Source organism: Anser anser (assembly GCF_964211835.1).
Source record: "Anser anser genome assembly, chromosome: 4".
NCBI lineage: Eukaryota > Metazoa > Chordata > Aves > Anseriformes > Anatidae > Anser > Anser anser.
Window position 1 is genome coordinate 45,799,897 of NC_139724.1, and position 27,652 is coordinate 45,827,548.

Genomic DNA, 27,652 nt, shown 5'->3' on the forward strand with positions numbered 1-27,652 from the left:
GATAAGAATTGTTTAAGTTCAATGTTAGCAGAGGCAAAGAAGCAAAAGAGCAGGTAGAAACCAGCCTGAAGCAGAAGAGCTCTTTGTTCTGGGACCATCAGAACAAATGCGACTGTGTTTTCTATACTTTTTTGTGACTAACAGATTTTTAATTGAATTATACTAATGCTCCAGGCAGCAAAAAGCCCACGCAGGAAAGATCTCACTGTCTAAAGGCTGCCTGGGATGGTGCAGACCTCCAGCTGAAGCTCCAGGTCTCTGCAAGGCTCTCTGCTGCGCGGGTGCTGTGGTCTCCTGAAAGGTTCACTATCGCACTGACTCTCAATGAGTGCATTAATAGCGTCTCTTCAATTGGGCTATTATTCTTTGAGATGTTCGCATTATTTTGTTATCTTTATCCTTCCATCAGCTTTGTCTGTTGCTGGCTAGAGGATTTGAAGAATCCTGGAGTTAAAGGAACTGACAGATATTGACAGATGCAGATAAACACAAACTGAAAAACCTTGCACTTTTTTTTTTTTTTAATCGTAGCAAGAGCTTCAGAAATTATTTAATACTACTATTAATGAGCATAGCTCTTCAGAAACAGCAAGAATCCTGGAAAAAAAAAAAAAGGAACTCAAGTTTTGACTGAGGGAGGTTGTTTCAATCTGAATCTTTCCCACTGAGATGTAAAGTGACCCAGCTGTCTTAATGCTTTGAGCCACTCTGAATGAGAAACAGCCTAACCCTTCAGGGACAACCGCAGCAAATAAGAACTCTTAACAAATGAAAACAATAGTACTATGCATGTTTCAGCTGAATGCTCAGCGGGGTTGTATCTGTGTTAAAATCTACATTCTACAAGTTTTTAGGGCTGGAAAGCACTGGGGCACTTCCAGCTTTTGCTTTCTACTTTAGTGACTAGCTTAAAATCAACTTAAATTTCTATATTTTCTTCCCATATTAGAGGATATAAGCATTACAGGATTTCAGTTCCTGGTTGGTTTGTCTGTTTGCTTGTTTGTTGTATATTCATATATACACATATATATATATATACATTTTCCATTCTAAAGTAGTCACACTGTTGTAATCAACAGAATTGGAAGATTATAGCAATATATTTATTCTGATAGTAATGTTAAACTCCATTCTTCAGTTAAACTGAGAATCAGTCCATATAAAATGAACATCTTTCAACTTCACCAAAAATTCTAAGCCATCATGGAGATTTGTTGATTTGCTTTTTATTCCCTTTTGCTCTTCTTACTTCCACACAACTTTGAATTCTCTTATCTCCCCAAACTACTTTTAAGTAGCAAAACAGGATGGTATTTTTATTCACACACATGGAGTGGCAAACAGTTCCTGATTTATCCTGGGTTTTCAGGAGCTTAAGGACCTGAGGAGGAGAGGCTGTTCATGCGGGCCTACTGTAGCCATTTTGCTGTAAACACAGAACTCAATCATGTCAATACAAATCTAGTCAGCAGTGTCGTTTCCTTACAAGATCTGTAAAGTCAGCTGTCAACACACAGAAAGAGCTCTTCTAGATCACTATCAAAGGAAAACGAAATGACATATAAAGACCGTGTACCACACGCACACAAATCCTGCCTTTCAGTCCATTTTGCACCTCTGGCCTCTGGCCTCCTGTGGAAAGGAGAAAAATAGCACAGGATGTGTATGTGTTTGGCACGGGGTGAGCTGACAGGCAAGGCTGCAGCCCGCCAGCCCTGCCACACTCAGCTGTCCTTGCAGGCTGCCAGAGGCTGTGCCACATTTGGGTTTTTCAAGGGTGCTCGTGGTATTATTTGAGCAACGAGAACACATCAACTTCTGCTTCCACACAACCATTTTACTTGGGAAATAAAAGAAAAACAAAATAAATGCAACCAGATCAAATAAAAATTAAATATTTTTTTCTTCAGGTCTCTGAAAGAGACCAGACTTTGCAGACAGACAGATGGATGGTCAGGTGTGGCCCGTGGCTTGCAAGCAGCTGGCAGAAGGTTTAGGCTCATGAAGAGTCCCCTTACTATTTCTGACTGCTAGCAGAATTGCATGCTTATTTCCATATCACTGTCCCCATCTATCTAGCTCTTTCTGGCAGTTTTTTTCTCACATGGTCTGATTCCTCTCAGTCTATAATCTTCACTGAAGGCCTAAAAGTGGGGTGGGCAGCTAGCGTTCTTAATCTGGAGGAGGTACTTGTCTCCTCTGTTGGACAGGAGACTTCTTGCTTTGCAGGGATGAAAGCCACAGTTCACATTTTCATATGCTCCCAAAGTGAATGCAGGCTGAAATTTTTGAAGTGACACAAAATCAGGGTTGCCACTTTCCAGAATCAGAAATTGCCCACAGCCCACAGCACACCCCTGACAGAGCTCTTACCTGCTCTCCTAGAGATGGCACAAGATGTCAGAAGTAGCTAGGTAACCCCTCAACTGTGGGAAGCATTAAAATTTAGCTCCCTGGTGGTTTAGAAGGATAATCACAATACAAAAAGCAAGTGACTCATCCGTTGTGATTTTAGCTATGTATGAGAAAAACTTTTTCACTACCCTAAGCCAAATCATGCAATCTTTCCGTTTAGTTAAAGCCATGTGTAGTACAAGACTAGTGACAACTATCTGTCTTCACAGATATAATGGGAGGACACTAATTAATAGAAAAGCTTTTAAGATATACAATTTGTATTTGAGTTCCAAGAAAAAATGTTTTATTCTGTCATTTGTGTTAGTTTTACAAGGGCACTTGAAGGTCCAATTATGCTAAATGCTGCAGAACCACATGGCCAGGGACAGGCCCTGCCTCAGAAACTGAACAGAATGCAACCTGCCAGTGATGAAATGTAAGTACCAATTTGAGAAATGGAGCATCAAGCTTGAAAAGATATCGTAATGTGGACCTAGTAGTAGCTCTTAGATCACTCACTATTTTCCTGAAAAATACAGATTTGCTTCTTCAGGAAGGCAGGGTGGTGCTGGCCTAAAGAGAGTCTAAATGGGAGTTTAATGGGAGAGTCTAAAGATCCATTTCACTAATTTGCTCTACAATAGTTTTCTTCTATTTACTAGACAGAAACTAGTTACTAGATCCTCAGGTCAGCCAAAGCTTAAAAACAAATGATGAGGCAGCATGAGCAGCCACTGGAGGGAACACCTCTTCATCAGATTGCAGCTGATTTGGGATCAGCAGTGGTATATTGTGAATAGACTCATTCAGACTCCCTTGGCTGAACAAATGTCTACACCACAGATGTCTTGAGGGATGGGCATGAAAGCTGAAGGAGAAAATGCAAGGATCCTGAGCATGCTATACCCCTCAAAAAAAATAAAAAATAAAATAAAAAAATGGGATCCAGCAATAGACACACATTCATTTATAAGAACCTCTTTTCAATCTGAATGCTTTCATACATTTTGTTCTTGAGTATAATTAAAATGCCATATATTCCCTTAGCCTTAGTTACAATCTTATCTCTTACACATTTACCATGCTTGTTCAAAACACTGAATGCTTTGTGGTTATACTTTTAGGTTATAATTTCAATATTATGTGTAAGTAATCTCTCTATTCATCTTCTGTATTGTTTAATTTTTGCTGAACTTTCCCAACCATACATTGACACTACTTAATTAACAGACTACGTCTACACATTCCTAAAATGCCCTGAAAACATTTTTATGCCCACTGCATAATACTTCAGTGATATATTCTGTGTTTACCTGTAGGCTTTTTATTGGACTGGGTCCAAACCTCCACTCCAACCACTCTACCGTAGCTTGAAAAAAAAGAGAATATTTGATGCTGTACCCACTCAAGCAAGAGATATATTTTTTGCACGGCTTCCAGTACAAAGAAATCCTGACTCCAAATGTGTTCTTTAGAAAGTGTAGCATTTTTTTTTCATAATTATTTTTCCAGAATCAGTAATGCATATAGAACACCAATGAAGTTTGTTCTTATCAGTAAATCAGTAGCTAAAATATGCTTACTTATAATGGGTTAAAAGGAGTTAATTTATTCAGTTAAGTACAGTTAGGCTTGGTCAAAGGAACACCTTGTCTTTCAAAAATGTCTTCCACTGGGAAATGTTAAGCAGCTTAATTACTTTGGGATCTGGACAAGATCGTCTCCTATTAGTCTAAATAAATAATGTCAGTGAAAGTATAATTTTAGATTCATAAAATGCTTAAAAACTTTGGCACTAGCCAAATTTATTACTTGTTTCTATTTGTAGTGGGACTTCATTGTGATACAAATTTACTGGGCACCTTAGTATATAGCAGATGCTTCACAGAGTTTCTGACTACACAGCAGTTTCCCTCTTCATGGTAAGACAGAAGCAATGAAAACAACCACATAAACATATTCTTGCATGTTATATCCTGGACTATGAAGATTTCATATTGATAGTAACAAACAGAAAGATTGACCAGCTCTGTGCCACTAAAATATTCCTTGGGATCTACTGAGGTAGAAATCATATGTCCACCACTAAGATTCCAAAATATCAGGAAGTAAAATAATACCTGTTTAACAGCCCTAAAGCCTCAGTAAGACAAAATTTAAAAGAACCAAACTCAGAAAAGCATGTCTTGAAATCCCAGGCAAGATCCCAAAGACAGAAGAGAAGCAAACATTGTTCCATTATTTAATAAGGAAATTGCAGATCATTTTGTCTGACATCAATGTCAGGAAAACTGATGGAAAGGCTGGTACAGGAAGCAATCAGTGTACAATTAAAGGATGATAGTACAATTAACGCCAGTCAGCATAGTTAGATAGAAAATTGGTTTTGTCAGAAAAAAACTTCCTGTTTTCCCATGAGATTATGTATCTGTTTGATAAAGGAAACTCATACAGATTTCTCTAGGACTTTGACTCATAACCTTAGGGATATGGTTTAGTGGGTAATATTGGTGGTAGGGGGATGGTTGGACCAGATGATCTTGGAGGTCTTTTCCAACTTCAATGATTCTATGATTCTATGATATACAGACATTGTAGTTTGTTTTTTTTTAAAAAAAAAAAAAAAAAAGGAAGAAAGAAAGACAGAAAAAAAAAACAGCAAAGTATACTATCAGTGTGGTCCATACTATGTGGACCCAAACCATACTGAATAATGTTAAGAAAAATAGAAAATTATTGCTGGAAAGAGATGCAAATGATAAAAAAGTTATAGTGATAAATAATGGGAAGGACAGGCCATTAACACAGACCAACTAAGATTACTTAGTAAGGTCTGGACTATATTTTAACACAGAGGAGAAAAGATTGTTCATCAAAGAACAAAGAACAGAGGTCTCATATCCAGGATGGAAGATGATATTGTAAAAAGCAGTGACTCTGAAAAGAAATAAATGGTAATAGTAGACCCAAGTAGACATGAGTTCTCAAAGCAAAGTGTAGGCAACAGGCAAAAGTTACTCTTATTGCACATGATGAGGTAGGAGTTGTTGGTACTATTACAACTGTCTATGATTTCAGAGAGATAATTACTTGGAAAATGTGCTGATTACAGCATCTCCAGAAAAGCAAAGCCTTGTACTGACAGAAACTATACTAATAATGCGTGATGATAGGGAGTCTTTAGAAACTAATTTGTGAGAAGTTTATCAGAGAATTATGGTCTCTGAATATATAAATGGTATAGTAGATGGCTTTCTAATCTGTCAGAAGCAAACAAACAAAAACCAACAGGAGGATCCATACATGCTACTGAAGACAGATAAATTAAAAGGCAAAATGGTAGAAACATTCAGCAGCAAGGAAAATTAACTGTGTGAACAACATACTTGAAGACATGTTGGATTCAAGTCCCTATATAAAAACAACAGTCTTTCTAAAGCCTTGCATTAACACTGAATTGTTGGGTGAGTTTCTGTGGCATACTGTTAGGAAAATATGAGGAGATCACCATCAGAGTAACACACCTCACTCTACACTGGATTCAGAATTCTCCTCCTCCTCATACACACTGAAGCAGCCCATACAATCCTAAAACAGAATGGTCCCAGTTGCAAGGATTTGTACCTGAAAAACATCTGAGTAATCTTAGCTTTATATAGTCCATCACTTTTTTATTTTCATGTTGAGGTCTCCTTCTTCCAGCAACCATAATTAGGAAAAATGCCCTTATACTTTGGCTTAATAATTATTTGTAAGGTTACATACAAACCTAATTAAATTTGAGATGACAAATACTAAAAAAACTACTAATAACCACACCTATTAACTAACTAGCCAGTAGTTGCTAAAAAGCTGGTTAAAAAATAAACTGTATTGTGTCAATTAGGAAAAAAAAAAAAAAAAGTTCCTTGTGCAGCAAGAGGGCCTAGAATGAAATCTGGCCTACATAAGTTTCCTACTTACCTACTAATTCCCATTTAAACCCTGTCAAACTCCGTATCTAAGTTAAAAAAAAAAACAGAACATTTTGATCACAGCTTCAATTTTCAACATGTTAGAAGCCCAGAAGTGTTTGCTGAATGCAACTGGAAAGGGGCTACGTGGGTGCACATTTGCAGGGGATTGTAGCCTGGCCCTTTGAACAAGTCAGTGCACTGGGTTTGCTGCTATCCCTTGTGACACAACCACGCATAACCTCCCTGCTTAAATCAGGGCTGTGTCTGCATGTTCATTGAAGATGTGGGTCTGGCATGTCAGCACCAGAAACCAGCTAATTAAACAAGAAATCATGCTCAGAAGTCCACTTTCGCCTAGCTGCATCATCCCCGTGATTGCCCAGCCCCATGTCCTTCAGCAAATTTGCACTAAGCTTGATGAGGTAAAGAATACACTGGAGGACAGGCATAGGATTCAAAATAACCTTGACAAATTGGAGAAATGGGTCATTATCAGAGGATGAAATTAAAAAGGTTAAAGAAAAGGAAAGTGCACTTAAGCAGAAGTAAACAGGTACACAGGGAACATCTGACAACACGGCAACTATTTAGAAAAAGGGAATAGAGTACAGTGGGTCACCATGAGTCAACAAGATCAGACTGCTGCCAAGAAGACATACCCAAGGGGGGACTATATTAGCAGGAATGTAGCCTGCAAGGTACCCAAAATATCCGTTCCACTTCATTCATTATTGATATGTGTTCAACTGGACTACTTGATCCTAGCTCGATGAGACACCCCCGGAATGGCAGAGATAATCTGGGAAAAATCCACAGTGAGAAAGAATGATTGGAGGGCTAAAAAATGTGCCATTAAAGGAAGAATGGAAATAAATGGCACTACTTAGCTGAAAGGAGAGAAAGCTGAGGAAAAGAGACACACTTGGTAACAGTCTTCGAATTTATTCTGAGACTTCCAACAGAAAGTAGAAGAGGTTAAAACCTGAGCATGCTGGTCAGCTGATGTATTAAATGCTAATATGTTAAACTCAAATTCCAAATTTTCAGGGGATAAAGTTAGACGGTATTTTCCAGACAAATGTCTGTGTATTACAAACAAGTTTGCAAAGCCACTGCTTTCCTGAGATTAACAGCAATTTTGCATGGTACTTTGATTGACGCAAATGCTCAATCACATTCAAATCAAAATAGGAGGAAGCTACTATTTTACATGGCTTCCTGTAGGACATATGCAATGGTATCCCAGAGGAGAAGGCAGGTTATGCAATGAATGAGCAGCTCTGCAAAACTGTGTTTATTTTGGAAGCATTTCCAGTAATTATTTGGGAAGGACTGAGAGAAGGAGCTGATAAGACATTCTCATGATTTAGTATTTTCATCACTGAAGTAACAATTAGATTTTAAATGAATTAGATTTTGGTTGCTATTTTATCCTCTTCATACAACTTAAGTAATGGGAGGGAAATGGAAACTTGCTTTACTAATATTAGGCTTCTTCCACTGCGTGCGTGTTTGCATGTGTGTGTGAAAGTGCTGGCTAATAAAGAAGCAGGATAGTTTCCTCTCCCTTACCATATTCTAGCCTCACTGGCAATTTAGTACAGTCCTAAACTTGTTTTAGGAGCCAGAATGGTCCAACTGTTTTCCAGATTTAAGGGATGGTAGAAAGACAGCCAATTCCCACTTCTTAGCAATGCTAAATGTTGCTCCAATTCATCTAATGAGTAAGTCAGACAAATAAGTCAACTGTGGTGACATTAGAAACCTTATTTTCTTCCCTTTTAAAGGGGAATGCTATAGAAATAAATGAGTTTCTAATAAGTTAAAATAAATAAAGGGTTCTTTCAGCATAAATATTTTAGAAATACTTCTCTGATTACAAACTTATTTGTTCTATATAAATACTCGTTCTTACATCTGATCATGAGTTAGCAGCATCTCTGATTTATGTGCCTTGCACATACCAAAAAATCCCATCTTCCTTATTTCCTTGCTAAATTCCTTATTCCTTCCTTATTTCCTATGCTACAGTATTTGCAAAATATACAAACAAAGACTTCAGTTAATAAGCTTTTCTATCAGCCGGTCCCGCTATAGAAAGGCCTTCTGCAGGAAAAGCATTCTGGCTTCTATACTGAGCTCTCAAGCACCCTGCCTTGCCACAAGTAGCTTTTAAACTTGAACCGGACATATTTATTTGTGTGTCATTACCACAAATCCTTTTCATGTTTACAGCTACTACACATCAGTTCTGTCATCCAAGTTCTGGAAACAAACTGGAAGCCTGGGTGTGAGTTAAGATACATGGAGCTTTTTCACAGCACTTTTGAAGCCAAAACCATGCAAGACTTTTTCCAATTTTACCATTCACTTCTCTGTTATGTTTGGCCTTCACCCTGTCCCGTCACCTTAAAAATGAAAACAGCATGTTCATTATTATTCATGAAAATTCATTGGATATGGAGAAAGTATCCCTTTTTTTCCCCCAACCATTCCATTTTTGTTTCTTTTGGGAAAGACTATGCTATTCTTTAGTCTGTTGAACTGATCTTTTGCCACTGAATTCACAGGAAGACAACCATCTGCATCAGCTTTACTGACTCTTATCTGTAGGATGGATAATTGAGAGGCCATCAACCCTGAGCCAAGTGCATGGTGCTGCTGCCCTGCCCATCTTCCCCCTCCTTTGGTACAAAATCACACACATGCTCTCGAAACCTGGGCAGCCATCCACGGTCCAGGCAGCTCCATCCTACAGGGTCCAAGGACCTCATGGCATGAACAGGGATGCTGTATGCTTACTTCTCAGCCAGCCTAGACTTCAATGTTGTTGTTTACAGGGCTCAGTACAACACATATCTGTTCTTGACTGGGCTTTACTGAATGCTGCTACAGTAAACATGCTTCTTTCTATTAGTGCTCCTCCTAATTATATGAATTGAGATGGTACATATTGCAGCTGACATAATATCATTGACCATTACCTTGTTATTCTCCTATGAGACAGACAGAAAATCCTATTCTATTTTAAATACCAGTAATCAAATTATATATTTGCATTCATCCTTTTGTAAACAATCTCCTGTCTCCTTACAGAAGAGAGATCTCCATCTGTTTGCTCATTCCTAGCTTTCCCATCTAGACCACCTCTGATAATTCTGCAATTGTATTTTGAGATGGGATGAGCAGTTCTGTTACCAATATGGAACCATTAGGAGACATTCTGGGAAATGCTTGTTGATATTTATGAAATCTGCATTTTATAATTCTGTATTTTACATTTCTCTTGTATTTCTTAAGCATTCTAACATAGTGTTGTTTTCCGAAAGCTTTGCCCAGCTTAGAAGTTTTTATTGCCATGTCTAGTGTAGCCTCAAAAGTCTTTTCCTGAATGAAACAGTTAATTTAGAAATCTGCGAGTTCCAAGACATGTTTATCTTCTTTTTTCTAACATACCGTACTTTCCAGGTTTTGACACTAAACATCAACTTCTTTTATTGCTGTGTTGTCTCTTTTTGTGGTTTGCCTGATAATTCTGAATTTCCCCGTTGAAAGACTTCTCTTTGCCTGGACTAGTGGCTTGACTCCTGTGGCATATCTTAACCAGTTTATCTTTACATCTTGCTCTTTGGTCACCGTGCACATTTCTCCTGAGATTCCTTGTATAACAGAGTTATGTTGATGTAAACCTTCCCTTGCTGTGCGCTTGTATTACACAAACTCTTGCAGCCAAAAGACAGATGTTACACAAAGACACAGAAGAAAAAAATTTCCCCCAAGCTCAGGGACAGGCTCTTAATCCCTTTGCCGTGAAGCTTCTGCCGCTGCCTCTGCTCGTGCTGCAGAATCCCCCTCTCCTGTCGGGGCTGGAGGCAAGTCTCTACGTGCACTGCCAAAAATCACAAAGGTGTGCGGGGATGCATGCTCTGTCTGAAGTGCACCACCCTGCATACAATGAAAGGCTTTAAGAGGGGCAGAAAACCTTTTACTTTCTATTATCTTTCTCAATTTATCATGCAGGAGAATCGTTTTAAAGACCCTGTATATCCCTTTCCACAGAAACCTGCTGCTGCTTTTTACTGGTATTGACCTCCAAAGATGCCGCATGTGATGACACAGGAAACTATGCCTGTGCATCATACTTCGTGTGAGGTTTTTTGGGAATGCAGTCAATTATTGTAAAAGTGTGCACATGCATATGTTAGAGTGGAACTACAGTACAGGAAAGTGATGCTCAGCACTAACCCAGACTTTCAATCCTGCTAATATCAGAGGGAAAAAAAAAAAAAAAAAAAGTAGCTGTGAGTCTGGAGCATCTTCAGAGCTAGGCTGCGTTCATTGAGTGTCTAAAGCGAACCTAAAAGCCTCGCTGGAGGCAAGAAGGATCGAAAAGCCAGGGTTTATATCGACACCCAACCGTGAATCACTCCACGGAGCCTTCTGATTTCACCACTTTTTCTAAGCGGGCTTCGCCAGGCCACACCTTGAAGGGCAAATAACCGAAGGCGGGGAGGTGTTCCCTCGGCAGGCTCGGGGCGAACAATTCCCTTCTTCATCGCTTTGGGGTTTCTCCCTGCCCTGGCCACGCACACGGAGGACGCCTCCTCCTGCCGCCGCCCTCCTCAGCGCCGAGCACCGGGGGCGGCGCGGCCGGGGGCAGCCGCCGGTGCCCCGCGGCGGGACTGAGCCGTGCCGTGCGGGGCAGAGCCGTGCCGAGCCGTGCCGAGCGGGGCGGGGGCGCTGCGGGAGGTGGAGCCGCCTGCCCGCCGCGGGCCGGGGATGCGCTGAGGTGCGGCGGCGGGGCCGGGGCTTCCTCCCGCCCGCTTCGGGCGAGCACCTGGGCGCGGGGCGGGGGCGGCCCCCGGCCGGAGGAGGTCGGGCGGCGCTGAAGGGGGCCGAAGGGAGCGGGCAGGGCTGTGGGAGCGGAGCATGGAGCGCAGCTGCCGCCCCCCGCCGGAGCAGGAAGCGGTGGAAGCGTGGTTGGACGATCACTGCGACTTCGCCCGCTCCTACTTTGTTAGGAAAGCCACAAGGTAAGGCTGGTGAGGCGGCGGGCGGAGGCAGAGCCTTCCTCGGCGGCGAGAGGTCGCTCCTCGGTTCCCCTTCGCTGTCCCCGAAGGAAAGAAAAAAGCCGTTCCCCCACCCCCACCCTCGAAAAGAGCAAAGACCGAAAGCAGCCGGCGGCGGCTCCGGGGCAGGCACCCCTGGGGGGCTCTCCTCGCCCCTTGGAGGCTGCCCTTGCCCCCGAGCAGCAGGCAGCGGGCTGCTCCCTGCCCGGCCCCGCCGGCCCGAGGGAAGCGCGGCGAAGCGCTGGGAGATGCCGGCCGGCCGGGAGGGGCAGCGAGGCGCTACTTGTCACCCCGAAACTGGGACTGTCCTTAAAGAGCGCAGCCGAACCCCTGGCTCTGTAGGTGTAGGGGCCGAGACCAGCTGGGATTGGGATTGGGATTGGGATTGGGGCTGGGATTGGGATTGGGGCTCGCCATTCTGCAGCCGTCGTGGCCGGCAGGGGGCAGCGCGGAGCCGGGCTGCGGCGCAGGGCAGGCAGCGGCTGCGAGTTCCCCTGCGCCCGGGGGCGGCTGCTCCTCGCTTCCTGTCCTTCGGGTTTGGTTTTTGCCAAGAGCTAATGTAAAGATCCGAAGAGCTCATCTGGGCTTTCCCCCCTGGCCTGACATGCTGCCTTATGGAGATAAGACGAGGTATTTGCTCACCGTTGTCACACTTCAGCAGTGGGACTTCGAGTTGAAACTGAGTAAATTCAGCTATTTTTAGAAGTGGAGTCAGGTTTCCATTTTGAATATTTTCCGATAAACAAAGCAGTGGGGATGCTGAGCACAGGCAATCTGCGGCTCCCACGGTATATCTCAGTGGAGAGCTCGGGTTAGTAAGTCCTGTGGTTTGGTCCTTGGACACACCACCTCCGCGGGCTCTCCTCTCCTCTCCTCTCCTATCCTCTCCTCTCCATCTGCTCACTGCTGCTGATTTACTTCTTTCCCAAGTCACTTAGCAGGGATGGCTGCATTCTGAATGAGGCTTTGCTGCTGCTCCTCTCTGCATGGGATGGGGCGGTAAGAAGAGAAATCCCCATTAATAATTGACTCACAGCAAGCCAGAAGGCTTTGGGGGTCACCTGCTTTCTTGTGACCATCTGTCACACAGTCCCTCTTTCCTCTGCTGCTTCTTCCTTAGGTTGATTTAGCAGAAAGTAATAAAAAGTGCCTTTAAATAAGTCTTTAAAATGTTGAATTTTTAAAAAAGGCTGTGCATAGGTATAGCTGATGGAAGCGTTTAACTTTGATATTCTACAGAACACTAGTTCATGGTATATAACTGAAGGGTAGCTTATTTGCCCAGGAAATAGGGTGTTAGCAGCTTTGAGAAGTAGCATTTTATTAGTCCAGCTTGTCACACTTCCTTTGGAAACTGGAAGTAGTATTGAACAAATAGGAATGTTAATTAATAGTAACTGCTCTGTCAGATTTGTTCTCCCCTTGGAGGGGTTTGGTTAGTCTCTTTTCTCACGCTGCGGCAGCTTTGTGTTTGAGTAGGTCTGAAGCAGGCAGTAGTTCCCCAAATACAATCCAGTCATGTCTTCGTGACAGCAATGCCTCTGCATTTAGAGAAGGTTTTGCAGAAAAACTGTTGACTTAGAGTTGTTGCTTGGCAGTAATTGTGATGGTTTTATAGAGATGAAAACATTGTATTAGTTTTGAAACTATCTTCTCTGTTGTTTTGCATGGAGTGCCTTTTTTCTTTTTTTGTATTACTGTCTAAATAGCAAACTATAAATATTTAATAAGGAATGACTTTCATATGTTAGCTTGTATTTGATTAGGCAAGTTGTGAGTTACTCAATTGTATGGTTCAGGTTTTATTCACTGAAATGATACCCTGTAAACCTGATAAAATGCTTAATGTTCTACATTGTAGCGCTATTTTAGAGCTTAAAAAGGGGGGAAAAAAACCACAGCCCACTAACATTTAATGCTATGCTTTGTTTTAGTTGAAACTTTGTGCTACAACAGTACGTTGAACAGACTATGCTGTGAATCTTTCGGTTAATTAGCATTAGATTTATTCTGTCATGTAAAACAATACTCCTTGAGCTAGTTCTTACTGTTTTCTAATCTTAATTTACTGCTGTTTTTTTGTCGTTACTGTTGTTGGTTTTTTTCTTCTTTTTAATATGCTTAAGTCCTCACAGGTCCTGAAAGCAGTTGACCAAAAGTTAGTTACTGTGGTATCTTACAGAGCAGAGGCATATCTTGCATATCCACCTCCTCAACACTAGGCATAATTGCTAATGGCAAAAGTTTCTCTCTCTGTTTTTCAAATAGTCGCACGCAGGAACAGATCACCAGCTAAACCACTTACTACAGAGCAATACAAGCCCTTTCTGCTGATGATAATTGGCTTTGAGTCAGACCCTAATTTAGCAATTGCATTTTATGCTAGGCATTAATTTTTATATTTATATTTCTGTGTAATTAATTCATTCCTGCAGTGTTCTGTAATTCTGCCTCCAAAAATTGTTTGTAGAATTAGGTGTCTAATTAATACCAATAAAATAAATACTTTGGGTAGTCTTATGCTGCAGATTTTATTTATTTTTTAAGTATGGGAGTCATGTTTTATATTCATGGAGTGAGTGGTAACTTCTGTTTTGCATGCATCAGTTTCATGTTAGTATCAGTTTTCATCATTTAACTTACACATTTTCTGACAGGGTGGCACTTCAAATGAAAGCATTTGCTTTTATTCATTTGTATTAATTGTTGTTTATAACGTGGGTGTGACAACTGGCAGAGTCGATAGGCTCACCAGTAGACACTCTGGATGCTCGGGGAGAAGGGCTGCAGGTCCTCTGGTTAATGACTGCTTTTGTCCTCACCCCTAAAATGTGTTGCAGGAGATAATTATATCCAAAGGGTTTACACCTTGTGTTTTGATCCTGCAAAGCCTCGAGGCTGACTGTGTCTGGAGGCAGGCCACATTGCTGCCTCCCTCAAGTCTCCGATGGCTAGGCGCGCCGACAAGTTCTGCAGTAAAGCTCCCATGATTGACTTCCACCTGCACAGCACAAGGTTGCAATCCCACAAGCATGTACAGATGAATAGCTTTAAATTTATCCCTCCTTTCAGTATGTGAACAAACTGCAATCCCAGAAGTAGGAAGCTACAGAATCAGTTATTTATTACTTTCTTTTGTACCAGGGAGACAAACGGTATACAGAGATAATATAAATAGCTATTATCCATGAAGTGCTACAGGCTGATCAAAGTGCAGAACAACAAAGGGGAAGTATGTCACCAGCACTCAGTGAAGTTTTATCGGAGATGAATTTGGTTCACTTAGGGATTCAGTCTGCTGGTTGGCAGACCTTCTGGCTGGAGGGTTTCTTACTGCACACTTAGGGGGTTCAAGAAGTCCTAAATGCCTGGCTCCTACTAAACTTAAGCAATATATTTTCTTGCTTTTTGTTTCAGCTCCTCTTGTTATTTTTCCTCTTTCAAAGTTTTAGAATTGCATATCATATTTTGGCTTCCCAGAAAGCAGAAAAGTCTTCAAGCAAAACAATACTTATTTTAGATTGCCTTGAGTTTACCCATAGTGTTGTTTAAAGACACTTTATAGCTCATGTTCAGAAGCTTTAAAGTATAATTTGATGTTATTGTCACAAAACTGTACTGCATTTACGACTGAATCTTGTTGCCGTTTTTGTCTTTCTAAAGTTCTATCATTCTGTATTTCCTTTAAAAAATAACCCATGCATTTTCACGTTCAAACTTCATACTTATTTTAACCCTCTGTGGAATACTTGTGTATTTCTAACTTCCTGCTTGTCCCTACTCTTACAGATATGAGAGGGATTCTCTTTTGGTGCTCTTTGCGATCACAAGCAGCAGGCTGCCAAAACAACCAAAGTAAAAATTCTTCTCGGTTAGAGACATCTGCATTGTTCCAGACAGTTTTTGTCTGGCTTCCTAAATGTATGGCACAACAGATATAAATTATTAAACCAACTCTCGTATGTCTCTCACTGGAAATAGGGTTATTTTGTTATAAATACATCTTGGCTTATTAAACCAGGCTGGGAAATATTTACAAATGAATTAAGGTGGGGTGGTTTTTGGAAAAATAAATGTCCTTAACAGCATGGTACTTCATAGTGCTTCACCGAGGATTCCAGAAGTGGCATTTACTGGGAACCTGCACTTTGCTGGAATTCAGAGATTGCACAATTTGAATATATCAATTACATTTATTACTTTGAAAATAACTCAAGTACAGTCGTTGTTTTTTCTTCTTGGTGGTTGGCGGACAATCAGTTTGTAATGTGCTGCCTGGTGTACTTAGGACACTTGCCTTCTAGTCTCCGTGTCTAGAGGGCTTTTCAAAAATGCCATTCCTTTTGAGCTGGCTATTTATGTTTAATCTCATAAATATTATCCGTAAGGATGTCCTTGCTTTGTTTGGTAATGTGTGCTTATTTTTTTCTAATTGAAAGGAAATTATTTTTTGAGCAAGTGTATGAAAATTCAGACTATCAAAGACATAAGTATATAAAATTTTCTGCACTGAAATGTGTTTTGGTCTAGCTTTTCTTAAAAAAAAAAATGGTTTATGGAAAAAATACTAATCCTAAGAATATACAAGTATGAGCCATATTCATCCTTAATGTGACCGTGGTAAGTAGGCAGTGGTTTTTAAACTTCTGTGATTGAAGGACCCCTTACAACTTTCCAGTGGAGGCACAGAATCCTATGCAAACTGTTCAAATATACTGAAAGTAGATTTGCTTTTCTAAGTTACTTGATGTGAAGCATTTACAAGTGGACGGCAGACCCACTGATTCTTTGGACCACGTCTAGAAAACCACAGGAAGCAGTGGTGTTAATGCAGGGATTTGAATGTTTTCTCCCACTTACTTCTATTAGATATTTACAGAAAGAAAGGAGTACAGAAAAAAAAAAAGATTTCTATGAAATCTTAGAAAGCTTTCTTGTAGGTCTAACGATCTCCATAGTTATTTCATTTATAAATAGTCTCCATACCCTTTTGCATTTCTTGACAACTGCAAAGTACATCCCAAAATATTTTAATCTCCTGATTTCTTACCCTCCTGAATGTTTTTTGAATGTTATCCACGTTAATGAAGTTGTAAATGTGATTAAGTATTTTTGGCGTTTATTCTTGGAAATAAAGTTAGGTCCGAGCCTGAGTATTTTGGAAACAAAGTTTAAAACAGCAAATACTGGATACTGAAGAAAATATCATTTGAGAAACAGTTATAAATTGCTAGTAAGTGATTTCTATCTTTAATTCCCAAAAAGCTATAAGCTTTTCCTACACAAAATCTTTGGCATGAAGGTAAACTAGTCAGCAGATAGTACTGAGCATCTGCAAGAAGAACAAGTTTTTAGTACTTACTGTTTGCCTTAGGCAATCAAGAAACAAACAGGCATGTCAGCACATTAACTAAAATACTACTGGTGAACCTTAGTGGCCAGATAGAAAATAAGGTGGACTACAGTTAACATCTTCCTGCCTTCTTTGGGTTCAGGGTAACTTTAGTATTGTATTACAGTGCTTGTGGTAATACCAATAGGTGTTTGAAATTCATTTCCATTCTTGTTGCTGTTAATAGGATGAATTTAGAGAACAGGGTCTAAATTTATGGCAACGGGAAAGAAAGTGGAGTTGAGGTATATGTCACCCTTGTGGGAGACAAGGAAGTTAGACACCTTTCTTTTATTTTTAAAGTTGTAGAAGTTCGTGAAACTTTTATGTTGGGTATCTGTTGAATCTTCACAATTGCCAACTGCTTACATGAGGAGGAAATTCATGTCTTTGCACAGGATTAGTACAAAGACTACGGATATAAAATAAAAATACCACACCAATCTGTTTTTGAAGCTGAAGGGAGGCTTCTAGGGTGTAGAAATTTTGCTAGCTAACAAGCACAAGGATAAAATTCATGACATCACCTGTGATGTCGTCAGATCAAAGAAAGTACATTTAAATATCATAGCCTACATTCATGCTTATTTGAATGCTAGATTAAAGTTGAACTGTGTGGAGAATATACGATCCAGAGTAAGAAACAAAGCCAGTTTAGACAATACATTCTTGACTTGAACTAATATGCAACAACCTGTTTTCATTTTCAGCATTAAAGAGAAGGCATTTTGCTTTTGTCATGAATAAATATAATTAATAAAATCACAAAATACAAGTCTTTCTTTTCCTTACTGGCAAAGAAATGTATATTTATATGGAATGCATCTTGATTTATGAGATTTACTTTTTTTTAAAAAAAAAAAACAAGGGGGTTGGGGCAGCATTAAGTACAAAAGGAGCTATTTACAAAGTGCCAGAAAAGAAACCCTGATCAAATGGCCCTTGTGAATTACTCAATGGTTGTAATTTCACATTAGGTCTGGCACTGAAAATATAGCCACAAAATATATTTGCTTGGTAAAAGATTTATATTTTCCCATTTATTTGTGCATTATGGTGAACTCACCCCAGCACAGAGGGCCAGCCCAAAGCTTCTGCACCACTTAAGTCCTACTTAACCCCTGTTTTGGGACTTTAAGTGGAACTGAACCAGTGCCTAAGATTTATGGGAAGTCTCCAGGCAGGTGTACACTTAACTTTCAATCAGTCATTCACCAAAGCCACTGGCATTGTGCTATTGCTTTCCACAACAAAACAATTAGATCCATGGTTATTTTTAAGATTTTTTTGAGTCTGCAATGAGAAGTAAACATTTGGAGGAGAAATAAAGGGTCATGTTTTAGAATTTGACCTTCAGTCTCTGAGGATTTACTGTGTCTTTCTTTATACTGTGAATAGAAAGTTCGTTTTAGGGAAGACAGCAATTCTTGTTAAAAGTTAGGCTTGCAGTTTTCTTAAAGAAAACGTGAAAATAGCTGAGAACAGTCTATTAATGAGTTTCCTGTTTCTAATACTTTTGCTTCAAATAATAAATTGACCTCTGCCTCCTATTTTAAAAATAATATGAGCATCAGACAAGATTTATATTATTTCATAGTTCCAAAAAGTTATTTTACTCTTTCGTGACCATGATTTGAGTCCAGAATCAGAATTCTTCATTTAGATCTGTATTCGAATTGAAATCCATCGGACAACTTGCATGTTTAACATTAAATATAAGTTTATATATTTAACCAAGTTGTGCCCAAAAATTGACATCAACTTTAAGTTGTATTTTGTCTTCACAAATTGTTTGCCTACCACATAGGAATAGCACCTCTAGTAACTATAACTGGACAAGGGTTTAAGGAAAAGCAGTTATTGACTGTCTGTTTTTTTAGTTCATGTGTAAACTGTAAAAATGTGTTATTTTTAGAATTTCCACTTAATGAGGCCTTGCACAGTTTATTTGAATTTTTCCATAGCTAGAAAGGAGACAAAAACACTTCAAACATGATTGTGAAATAGGATGTACTAGAAACAAAATGGAAAGGCAAATTGAATATCCAAGATGCTTGTTGTGAATTTCATACTCATTTGTTAAAATTGAATAGATTTCAATTTGTTAACCCTTTAAATGATTTCTATATCTAAATTATGTCAAGACATGGGAAAGAAATTTGAAGACATCTAGTGGTTACATTAAGGAAAGCAATTGAGAAATAGATAACAGGCTAGGCTTGAAATATTGTTGACTTCAACACTAGCAGGATTAGGCCACAGGAACTCGGATACTCAAAAGCTGCCATCCTGTAGTAGGCAAGTTTGGATTGAATCCCTCTCTTGAAGTGTATTATCAGTAACTGCTAGTTTAAATGAAAAACTAGCAAAACATTCTACACAAGTGCTGAAATATTACATGTTGTATACCTGAACGATTTATGAGCAACAGAGAAAATGTACGGGAAGTTATTTGTTGTTTCACTAAAATCCATTCAACATTTGTTACTTTCATGGTACAGTAATTATTATGTATCTTTGTCCAAGATGAATAGGATGCAGCATACTATCATAGTTGCCTCTCAGTATTATTTTTGTGCTCTGTTTTTGCAGATTTTGTCCAACGATTCTAAATGCTTACTGAATGGTCACACGAGTATGGTCTTACATATGTGAACGTGTGAGCAAAGCAACTATAATTTCGCTGTTACTCTTTAAACATCTTTACCAGGTGGTTTTGGTTTTTTTTGCCTTTTTCTTTTTCTTTCTTTTTTTTTTTTGAGAAGTATGTGGTGTATTCTGAAGATAATCTCAAGGACACAAAGATGGGTGCAATAAATTATTTAACGTTACCAGTGTGTGAGTAGAATAGTAATTAGTGTCAGGTCAGCATGTTTTGATAAGTAAGGCACAGAAAATCAAGCTGAGGTTCTTTTGAGGTATAACTGCTTGAACTGTCTCAAGCCATGTCTCCTCCTTGTGCCTATGTTTTCTCAACCACTGATTTTTTCTATTTTTGTTGCCTATTCAAATTGCAAACCTCTTGCTTCAAGGACAGTTCTACTTCCTATACAATCTTTAACACACCAGGGCCAGAGTCTTAGCTCTTCTAAAGTTCCTGAGTGATAATACAATGCAGATAATACGTGTGTAGTTGGATACAAGTGATTACAAAGAGGATCACACAATCTTTTTTTTTCCTTAAAATGTTTTATCTGCCATTGTATTTTCATCTGCTTCTCATCCCCTCTTGAAAATTCCTCTCAAATTTTATCATCTGCTGATGAGATCACCTGCCAAATTCAGCAGTCGGTATTATCATGATCCTTTGAAGCTGAGAGGAAAGACTGGAAGAAGTGACTAAAGAATGATTACTTCGTAGTTGTGCTTATGAACTCCGGAATAAATCATAGCTTGCTCAGGTGGAAGCTCATAGCGCAGTAAAAGACCATAGTGCAGAGAAGGATGTATGCAGCAAATGAGGAATGAGTGCAGATGTCTGTATCTCCTTAACCTGCAGTGACTAAAAAGCTTTGCTGTGATGGAAACATTGCATTGGTTTTAACTATCTGTGTAGATCACTATGAATCAGTATCTGCTCCTGTTTAACACACTGCTGTAACTTCTGAACTTACTTTCACCTTAACGTAATTTTTGCAAGGGTCTGGTCCTTACCGTCAGCTCTTAACAACGCCAATGCTTACTGAAGGCTACTCGTATGAATAGAGTGGTCACAAGTGTTTGTTTCTTCACGTAGTCCTTTCAAAATCACATCTTAGTCACATTTAGCACTTGTTACTAATTTCCAGTCACTTACCTGTGGTTCAGTATGTGTCTGGTATCAGATACTTTGAGCTAGCCCCGTGCTGAGAAAATAGTTGTTTGTAATAATACTTGCCATACATTGTTAAATAGGATAGAAAGTCAACAAGCAAATGTACGTCAAGACTTCATCTCATAGATTTCAAATAGAGCTAGAATATGCCAGTTAATGTGAAATGCTAGTTCTTCCACCCATAACTGCATGAGTAAAACGAGCTAAATAGTTTCCTTGTTAGAAGAGGCATTCAGTAAAGGTCAGTGAACACTGTTCTTATTCCAGCTGAATTTGAGCAGCTTTCCTGTTGCCTAAACTAAAATGCCTAAATGGTTTGAAGTTGAAAACCATACTTTAAAATGCATAGCTAAGGATTTTGTTGTTGTTATGAACCTACAGAGCTGTTTGAAAATTGCACACTGTGTTGGCAATTTATTGGACCATCATCTAAGGGACATTAAGAGGGAGAGGAATATGTTGCTTGTAATTATGCAGCTTCACATACAGTTCTGTTCAATGTCAAAGCATTGTATGAGTAATGCAGACAGCTAACAAGTAGCCAGTCCTTATTAAAGAAATGTAATTACTTTCACTGGAAAGGCTTTACAGTTATGTTGCACATCCCTCAACAACCTCCAGCAGATAGAGAAACATTAGAAATCTTATTTTACACAGTGAAAAGCCAAAAAGGTAAAAATTAAATTATTTCATGGCCACAGTGTGAGAATTGGTATTAGAATTCAGCATATATTGTTTTTACTGATTATTATTACTACAGTGTTAAAGCCAGAAGACATCATTACACAAAAGTAAAGAAGTAATAAAAAGGCAAGTTTCAAATGATAAACCAAATTTCTGCTTTAGCTTTTGTTTTGTCCATAAGGGGGACCTGAATCTTTTTCTGCCTTATGTCTTGTATCAACATACCCACCCATGTAAATTCAGTGTAAAACAGAGCTAACCAAAATGGTAGCATTTTATATTCTCACTTCCTCATGTGTAAATAAGCAGAAAATCAGATTACTCTAAAATTGCTGTCACTCAGCAATAGTACAGGTTCACACTGATCCGTTTCCAAACGTGCCTAGACAAATCACTGTACCTAATTGCTGGCTAGTTGAAGAAAGCTTCCATCTGGTTATATGTTATTACAGTCTCTTTTAAATCTTATTTTACATGGATGCCAGTCCTCTATGTTCAAAACTCAAGTCAGCATGCACAAATGTGAAACTGGCTCAGCTCACAAGCCCTGTTTTCAAACTATTGATCATTCTCTATTTACTTTTCTGTGTCTGAGACTTTACATGCACACAGCTCGTGTTTTCAGGTTTGTCTCTGAAGCCTTAGTGCTAGATGCTCAATTTTGTTTAGAAAAAGCTAAAATTTCCAAGTAATTGCTTCTGTTGAAGAATCAAACAAAAAGAACCCAAATAAAAAGCACATGTGATGACAAGTTATAAGCACTGATTTTAGAAGTTGTACTGTGCTTACTTAAAAAATTTTGCATTTTGTTCTCTTTCTTTTCTTAAGGATATTTTTGGTCATTTTCATTACTATTTTTTATTCTGCTTTCTCATTCAATTTTAAAATGAAAAATCCAAATGTTATCAAATGCTAGCTTCTTATTTTGGCTCTCACTGAAACAGCTTTTGCAAGTGTGATTTTGCCCTGTGCAAATTATATTATGTATTTCAACAATACACGGTCGCAACTCCCACATCTGGTATTTATGCTGATTAAGTACTATCAAATAATCTTGTTAAAATCATAGTCTTAATAATACATTAATTGCTCCTTATGTTTCTTCATTGTGTGAAGTATGTGGATGAGATGACTTCACAAAAAGTGTATATTGCTGCTGTAATCAAGAAGGATCACTGGTAGCTTTTATGAATATACTTAAAAAGCAGAGTTTACTTCCTTTACTAATAAGTAGCTAAGCAATGAACCAAAACCCTTTGAGAATAACAATGGAATTTCATTGTGTTCTCTGGCACCATGTTTCCAGTAACTGGACTAGCTTTGTATTGCTGGGAAATTTATAATAGATGTTGACTGAGGTATATTACTGCTACGGTAAGTGCTGTTCCAGGAGCTTCATGGAAAATGTAAAAACAAGGAATGAAATTCTAGCTCGGTGGAACTCTGAGGCAAAACTCCCACTGCCTTAACTGTGTCCAACATTTCATTCAGTGGTTTTGGACAAAGACCCTTACAACTCAAGACTCTCATCTTCAGAAGATTCACAGATGTGCATCACACACGTGATGTGTGACCACATTGACCATTCAGCCTTGAAGGTCAGTGAGGCTATGAATGATATTACCCATCTGTGTAAGGTTTTGCATGATGATGAGGAAAAAAAATAGTCTACCTACTTATTCGGAGTTGCACTGGTGTGAATAAGAGAAGGACTTGGTTTCACAGTGCTGTATTGAATGGGATCTGCCTCAAAAAAAAAAAAACAACTTTTTTTTTGAGGTGGGGGCTAAATTATTAAGTAGTTCACAAAGAGGTGGGATGGGTACAGTAACATAATGACTTTCTCTTGCCCAAGTGCTCTCTTTACACTCACACTGTTTCCTAAATGAATTCAATTTTTCATAGTATGTTTTCCTACAGTTGAGGCCTCCAAATTGTATGTGATTGCAGAATCTGAGAAACTCTTTCACAACATAAGACAAATAAGTCTCCTGTTATGGACTGCTTCTTAATAAAGATAGTATTGGTGGATTTTAGATTTTAATCAGCTATATTACTCTGAATTAACAACTAACTTGCATCATTGCATTCTACAACGTAGATGAAGCTGTTCTATAAGAAAAAAAGGCTATGTACTATCATTTACAAATTTAAGATATACTAATGCATGTAACTGATCAGAGGCTGACTAACCTGATTAATTTCCATGGTTTCATTCAGCTTCAGTCTTGAAATTCCTGTGGTCTGCTGAGCAAATAAAAAATATCCCAAATTTAAAATATGACCACCATGAAAGGCTTCCAAGAGATCAGACTTTTTAATACGATATTTGCTGTTTGTAGGGCAAACATTATGTAATTCATAAAAAGCATTTCTTCTGAGAGCAGATCATGTGACAACGTTTCCTCACAGCATAAATGAAATTTAAAAAAAAAAAAGATTTTGGACAAGTAAATATTATAGTGATAAGAAAGTATAGTTGTGGGTTTTTTTGATGTTGTATGTGTTTATGGATAATCCAAGATAGGCTGCATTTAGGGAGGATATAATTTAAGTGCTGGAGATTTAACATTAAAAATATATTTTAAAATTTTACTATTAATTTTTAAACACTTCAAAAACATTATTTTGGGTTGAATTAGGCAATGAGTTTTATCCTCAAGGAACTTAAATGGGAGAGGTATGAAAACAACATGTTTTCATTGTTTTGAAGAGGTTTGAATTAGAAATATTCATGTTTCTTTCTGACAGTTTTTAAGCAAAGCTTGAATGTTGACTCAAACAGCATTTTTCATGAGTTGTGAGACAGCAGGGAAAAATAACTTAAAACAGTGGACAAACAACATAAGAACAACATAAAAATAGGAGAGGTTGCAGGTGCTTTGACAGAATTGAAGTTCAAAATTATCTCTTAAAACATTAAGAAATGGTCTAGAAAAATAGAATTAAAACAGAAAGCTTTGTTTTCACACACAATTTTATATATATATATATATGTATACACACACACACATCTTATAAATAATTCCATATCTTAGGAATGGGAAGGACTTGAACTTTTCAAGCAGTAGATTATAGTGTAAACTTTTGATCTCCTGTATTCTGAAAGCCACAGAGTAAGCAGTCTTCCTCTGGCCTATTCAAGTATTTCCTCTAGGTGGAAATAGTTTCCTTTGTACAGGGGATAAAACATTACAAACTTAACCTAGGCTAAGTGCTGCCTAAAACTGAAGAATATTGGTAAATATTGATACAGAGGAACTCTAAAGGTGCACTCATGTCCACTGTATGAAAAAGTTTAGTCATCCTCTTTGCAGTGTCGTCTTCAAATACGTGTTAGTTCCTAAAGATTTTTAACATATATTATTTACTACATTTTATTTTTGTTTTACAGAGAAATGGTTAATGCATGGTTTGCTGAGAGAGTTCATACCATCCCCGTCTGCAAGGAGGGAACCAAGTCTCAGAGTGAATCCTGTGCTTGTCACCAGCCTGCCTGTGCTGAGACCACCAACTCTGGGACGCCAGCGAGGAAAATCTCTGCTTCTGAATTTGACAGACCCTTACGGCCTATTTTTGTCAAGGACTCAGTAGGAGCAGTGACCTTCCTCTCTGGCTCTGAAAAGAAGGAACAGATGCCTCTGCAATCTCCAAGGATTGGGACCAGTGGAGGGGATCAGTGCTCAAGGCTCTTAGAACTTGTGAAAGATATTTCTAGTCACTTGGATGTCACAGCACTTTGCCATAAAATTTTCCTACATATCCATGAGCTTATAGCAGCTGATCGCTATTCCCTGTTCTTGGTCTGCGAGGATAGCTCTAACGAGAAGTTTCTTGTAAGCAGACTGTTTGATGTGGCTGAAGGCTCCACCCTAGAAGAAGCTTCAAACAGCTGCATTCGCCTTGAGTGGAACAAGGGCATTGTGGGCCATGTGGCTGCTATCGGCCAGCCTCTGAACATCAAAAATGCGTATGAGGTAAACCAAGAAAATCTATCTTGAACAAATCTTGAAACTAGAAAAAGCTGATGTGATTTTGTCATTTTAGCCTATGTATTTGGAGCTTTGTTGACTTACACCAGTCAAGAGGCAAACCTGACACCAAATTTCCCATTAGAATAGACATATTACACAAGCACACAGATGCAGAAACTTGTCGCTATGACTAATGCTAGAGGAATGGTAGCATCAAAATCAATTATTTAAGTTTGACAGTCAGATTTTCAGCCCCGTCTTAACCAGTTACGTACACACCAGTATTTACATTTCTAGCTTTGGACACATAAATGTTTATGTATAAGGACATAAGATACTTCCGCACCAAAATGAATGAAGTTATGAGCGTGAGTAACTATTTGCAAAACTACGGTCCTGAGACTGAAAATAATTTTGAGAAGTTTATCATATCTGGGGCACAAAGAGCAGGATCTGAATGAATAAGAACAGGGTGAGGCTTTGAACTGTATAGCAGTCTCCCAAATGAAATAATATTCTGCAATATGCATAACTTAATGCAAGGCTAGATGAAAAAAGAAAGAGAATCCAGCACTGGGAGAGGACCTGTCTTACACCTCCTCTTAACATCTTTTAATTCCAGGCTCTTTGGATATGCTGATTTTGTGCTTTGAATCTAGGGATGATGGAAAATTTAATTAACTAATACAAGCATAGAGAGCAAAAAATTACCACTTCTGATTGATCATCTCTTGGTTAATCTCAGCATGTTTACAGAATTGGGTACCATTACCAAGCACTATTCTTCAGAAGCAGCAAGGAGCACAGTATGATTGCATATGTTGTTTTAATTTTCAGCAAACACTTGCTTTTTCACAAAGTGCCTAAATATTTGTTGATATGTCTTCAATGGGGCATCACCTATCCTTGTATTTTAAAAGTTCTTCCTTGTATTGAGTCATCATGCTCAACTTGAAATCAATTACCAGAGAAAGAACAGCAGCTATACATATATTTATATTTTAGTGAGAATTAAAGTTTTATAACAACATTCAGCTGAAAAAAAAGACGTAAGCGAGTAAAAGCAAAAACATTAACCACTTTCATGAAATTTTGTTTTTCTTTGGCCATATGTCTTTCAGTATGTTTCTGTAATTTCCTTTTGATGATAAAAGCCATACTGGAGATAGTTATTCCATGCATAAATTCTTTATAATGATGGTCTAAGCTCAAGAAAGGCTTCTCCTAAAGTTGTTTGTTTTCTTGTTCTTTCTGTCAGTTGTATTTATCCACAGGCACTCATGTTCCACATAAATGTTTTGCTGTGTTTTTTTTTTCCTTTTAACCCACTCTGACAGTAACACCTTTATATAATTATTAACTGTTACCTAAGATAGCAAAGGTTCCATTACTAGCTAAGTCAGATACTGTACTTTTTTAACCTTTAAACCAGGGAAGAAAAAGAAACAGTCTTTAAGCAAGTAGTCAACTAATTATTTTTTTCTCCTATATCAGGATCCACGATTCAATGCAGAAGTCGACCAGATCACGGGGTATAAGACTCAGAGTATTCTTTGTATGCCAATAAAGAATCATAGGGAAGAGGTAAGTTGCAGTATTGGGTTCACTTCATGTAATACTGTTTCCAGCTATGCTAATTCTTTAAACTTTTATTAGCTGTCAGTCATTATCTTACAGCATAAACCCATATCTTAAAAAAAAAAAAAAAGACTGTGTGCTTATGATTGCTTGGACTTTTAATTTTATCTTATCTAGTTCAGTAATGTAAGCCAAAGGGAATTGTCAAGAAGAGTTTAACCCCCAGATGCAGAAGTAGAATATATGAATTTAACTCCAGAAGTGCTGTTCATGGTTCCTGTACCTAGTATCTGTCAGCATTAAAATTCTCTGCGGGTTTATTGGTCTATCTCGGCACACACTCAGATTGCAATTAAGAGTTACTGTGCTTCAGCTTGGGTTTTATCTAGGTTATGTTCTTGAGAGTACATAAATTATTTTTTATCATTGTATAGAAGGTTTTTACATTCTGTTAACTCAGCTCATAAGTAATAAATTAAGAAACACATTAAGTGCTTAAGATCAGGCATTGAAAACACATGGCGTTGATGTGATTTTGAGAAGTCATTGATAAGTCATGTAATGTAAAGTCAAATTACTTCAAATATGAAATAATGTGAACTCTTGCATGTAGTTCCCATCAGTGCTACTTCTCACAGAAGTTCTCCCTTCCTACCTGATACCCTCCCTGATACTATTGCAGTAGGGAGAATTCTTATTACAAACTTAGGTCTTCTAGCATTGACCAGCTCAAGAGTACATTCAGTGAAGACAAAGCACAAAACTGGGATCAAAAAAAAAGCAAG

General features: G+C 38.5%; 1 protein-coding gene across 10 annotated transcripts in view; it reads left to right on the forward strand.

Moving 5' to 3' along the window:
- The window catches only part of PDE5A (phosphodiesterase 5A), a 135,616-nt gene that overhangs the window by 58,653 nt on the left and 49,311 nt on the right, over positions 1-27,652 (forward strand). For 4 of the 10 annotated variants that reach the window (XM_083835964.1, XM_083835962.1, XM_083835966.1 and 1 more), the window contains 2 exons: positions 24,710-25,292; positions 26,784-26,873. In XM_083835964.1, the coding sequence (XP_083692090.1) occupies positions 24,710-25,292; positions 26,784-26,873 (673 nt within the window). Of the gene's footprint in view, positions 1-10,219; positions 11,390-11,850; positions 12,056-12,090; positions 12,237-24,709; positions 25,293-26,783; positions 26,874-27,652 lie in introns of those variants that run through there. The other 6 variants (XM_083835963.1, XM_083835961.1, XM_083835960.1 and 3 more) reach the window with 6 other exon arrangements.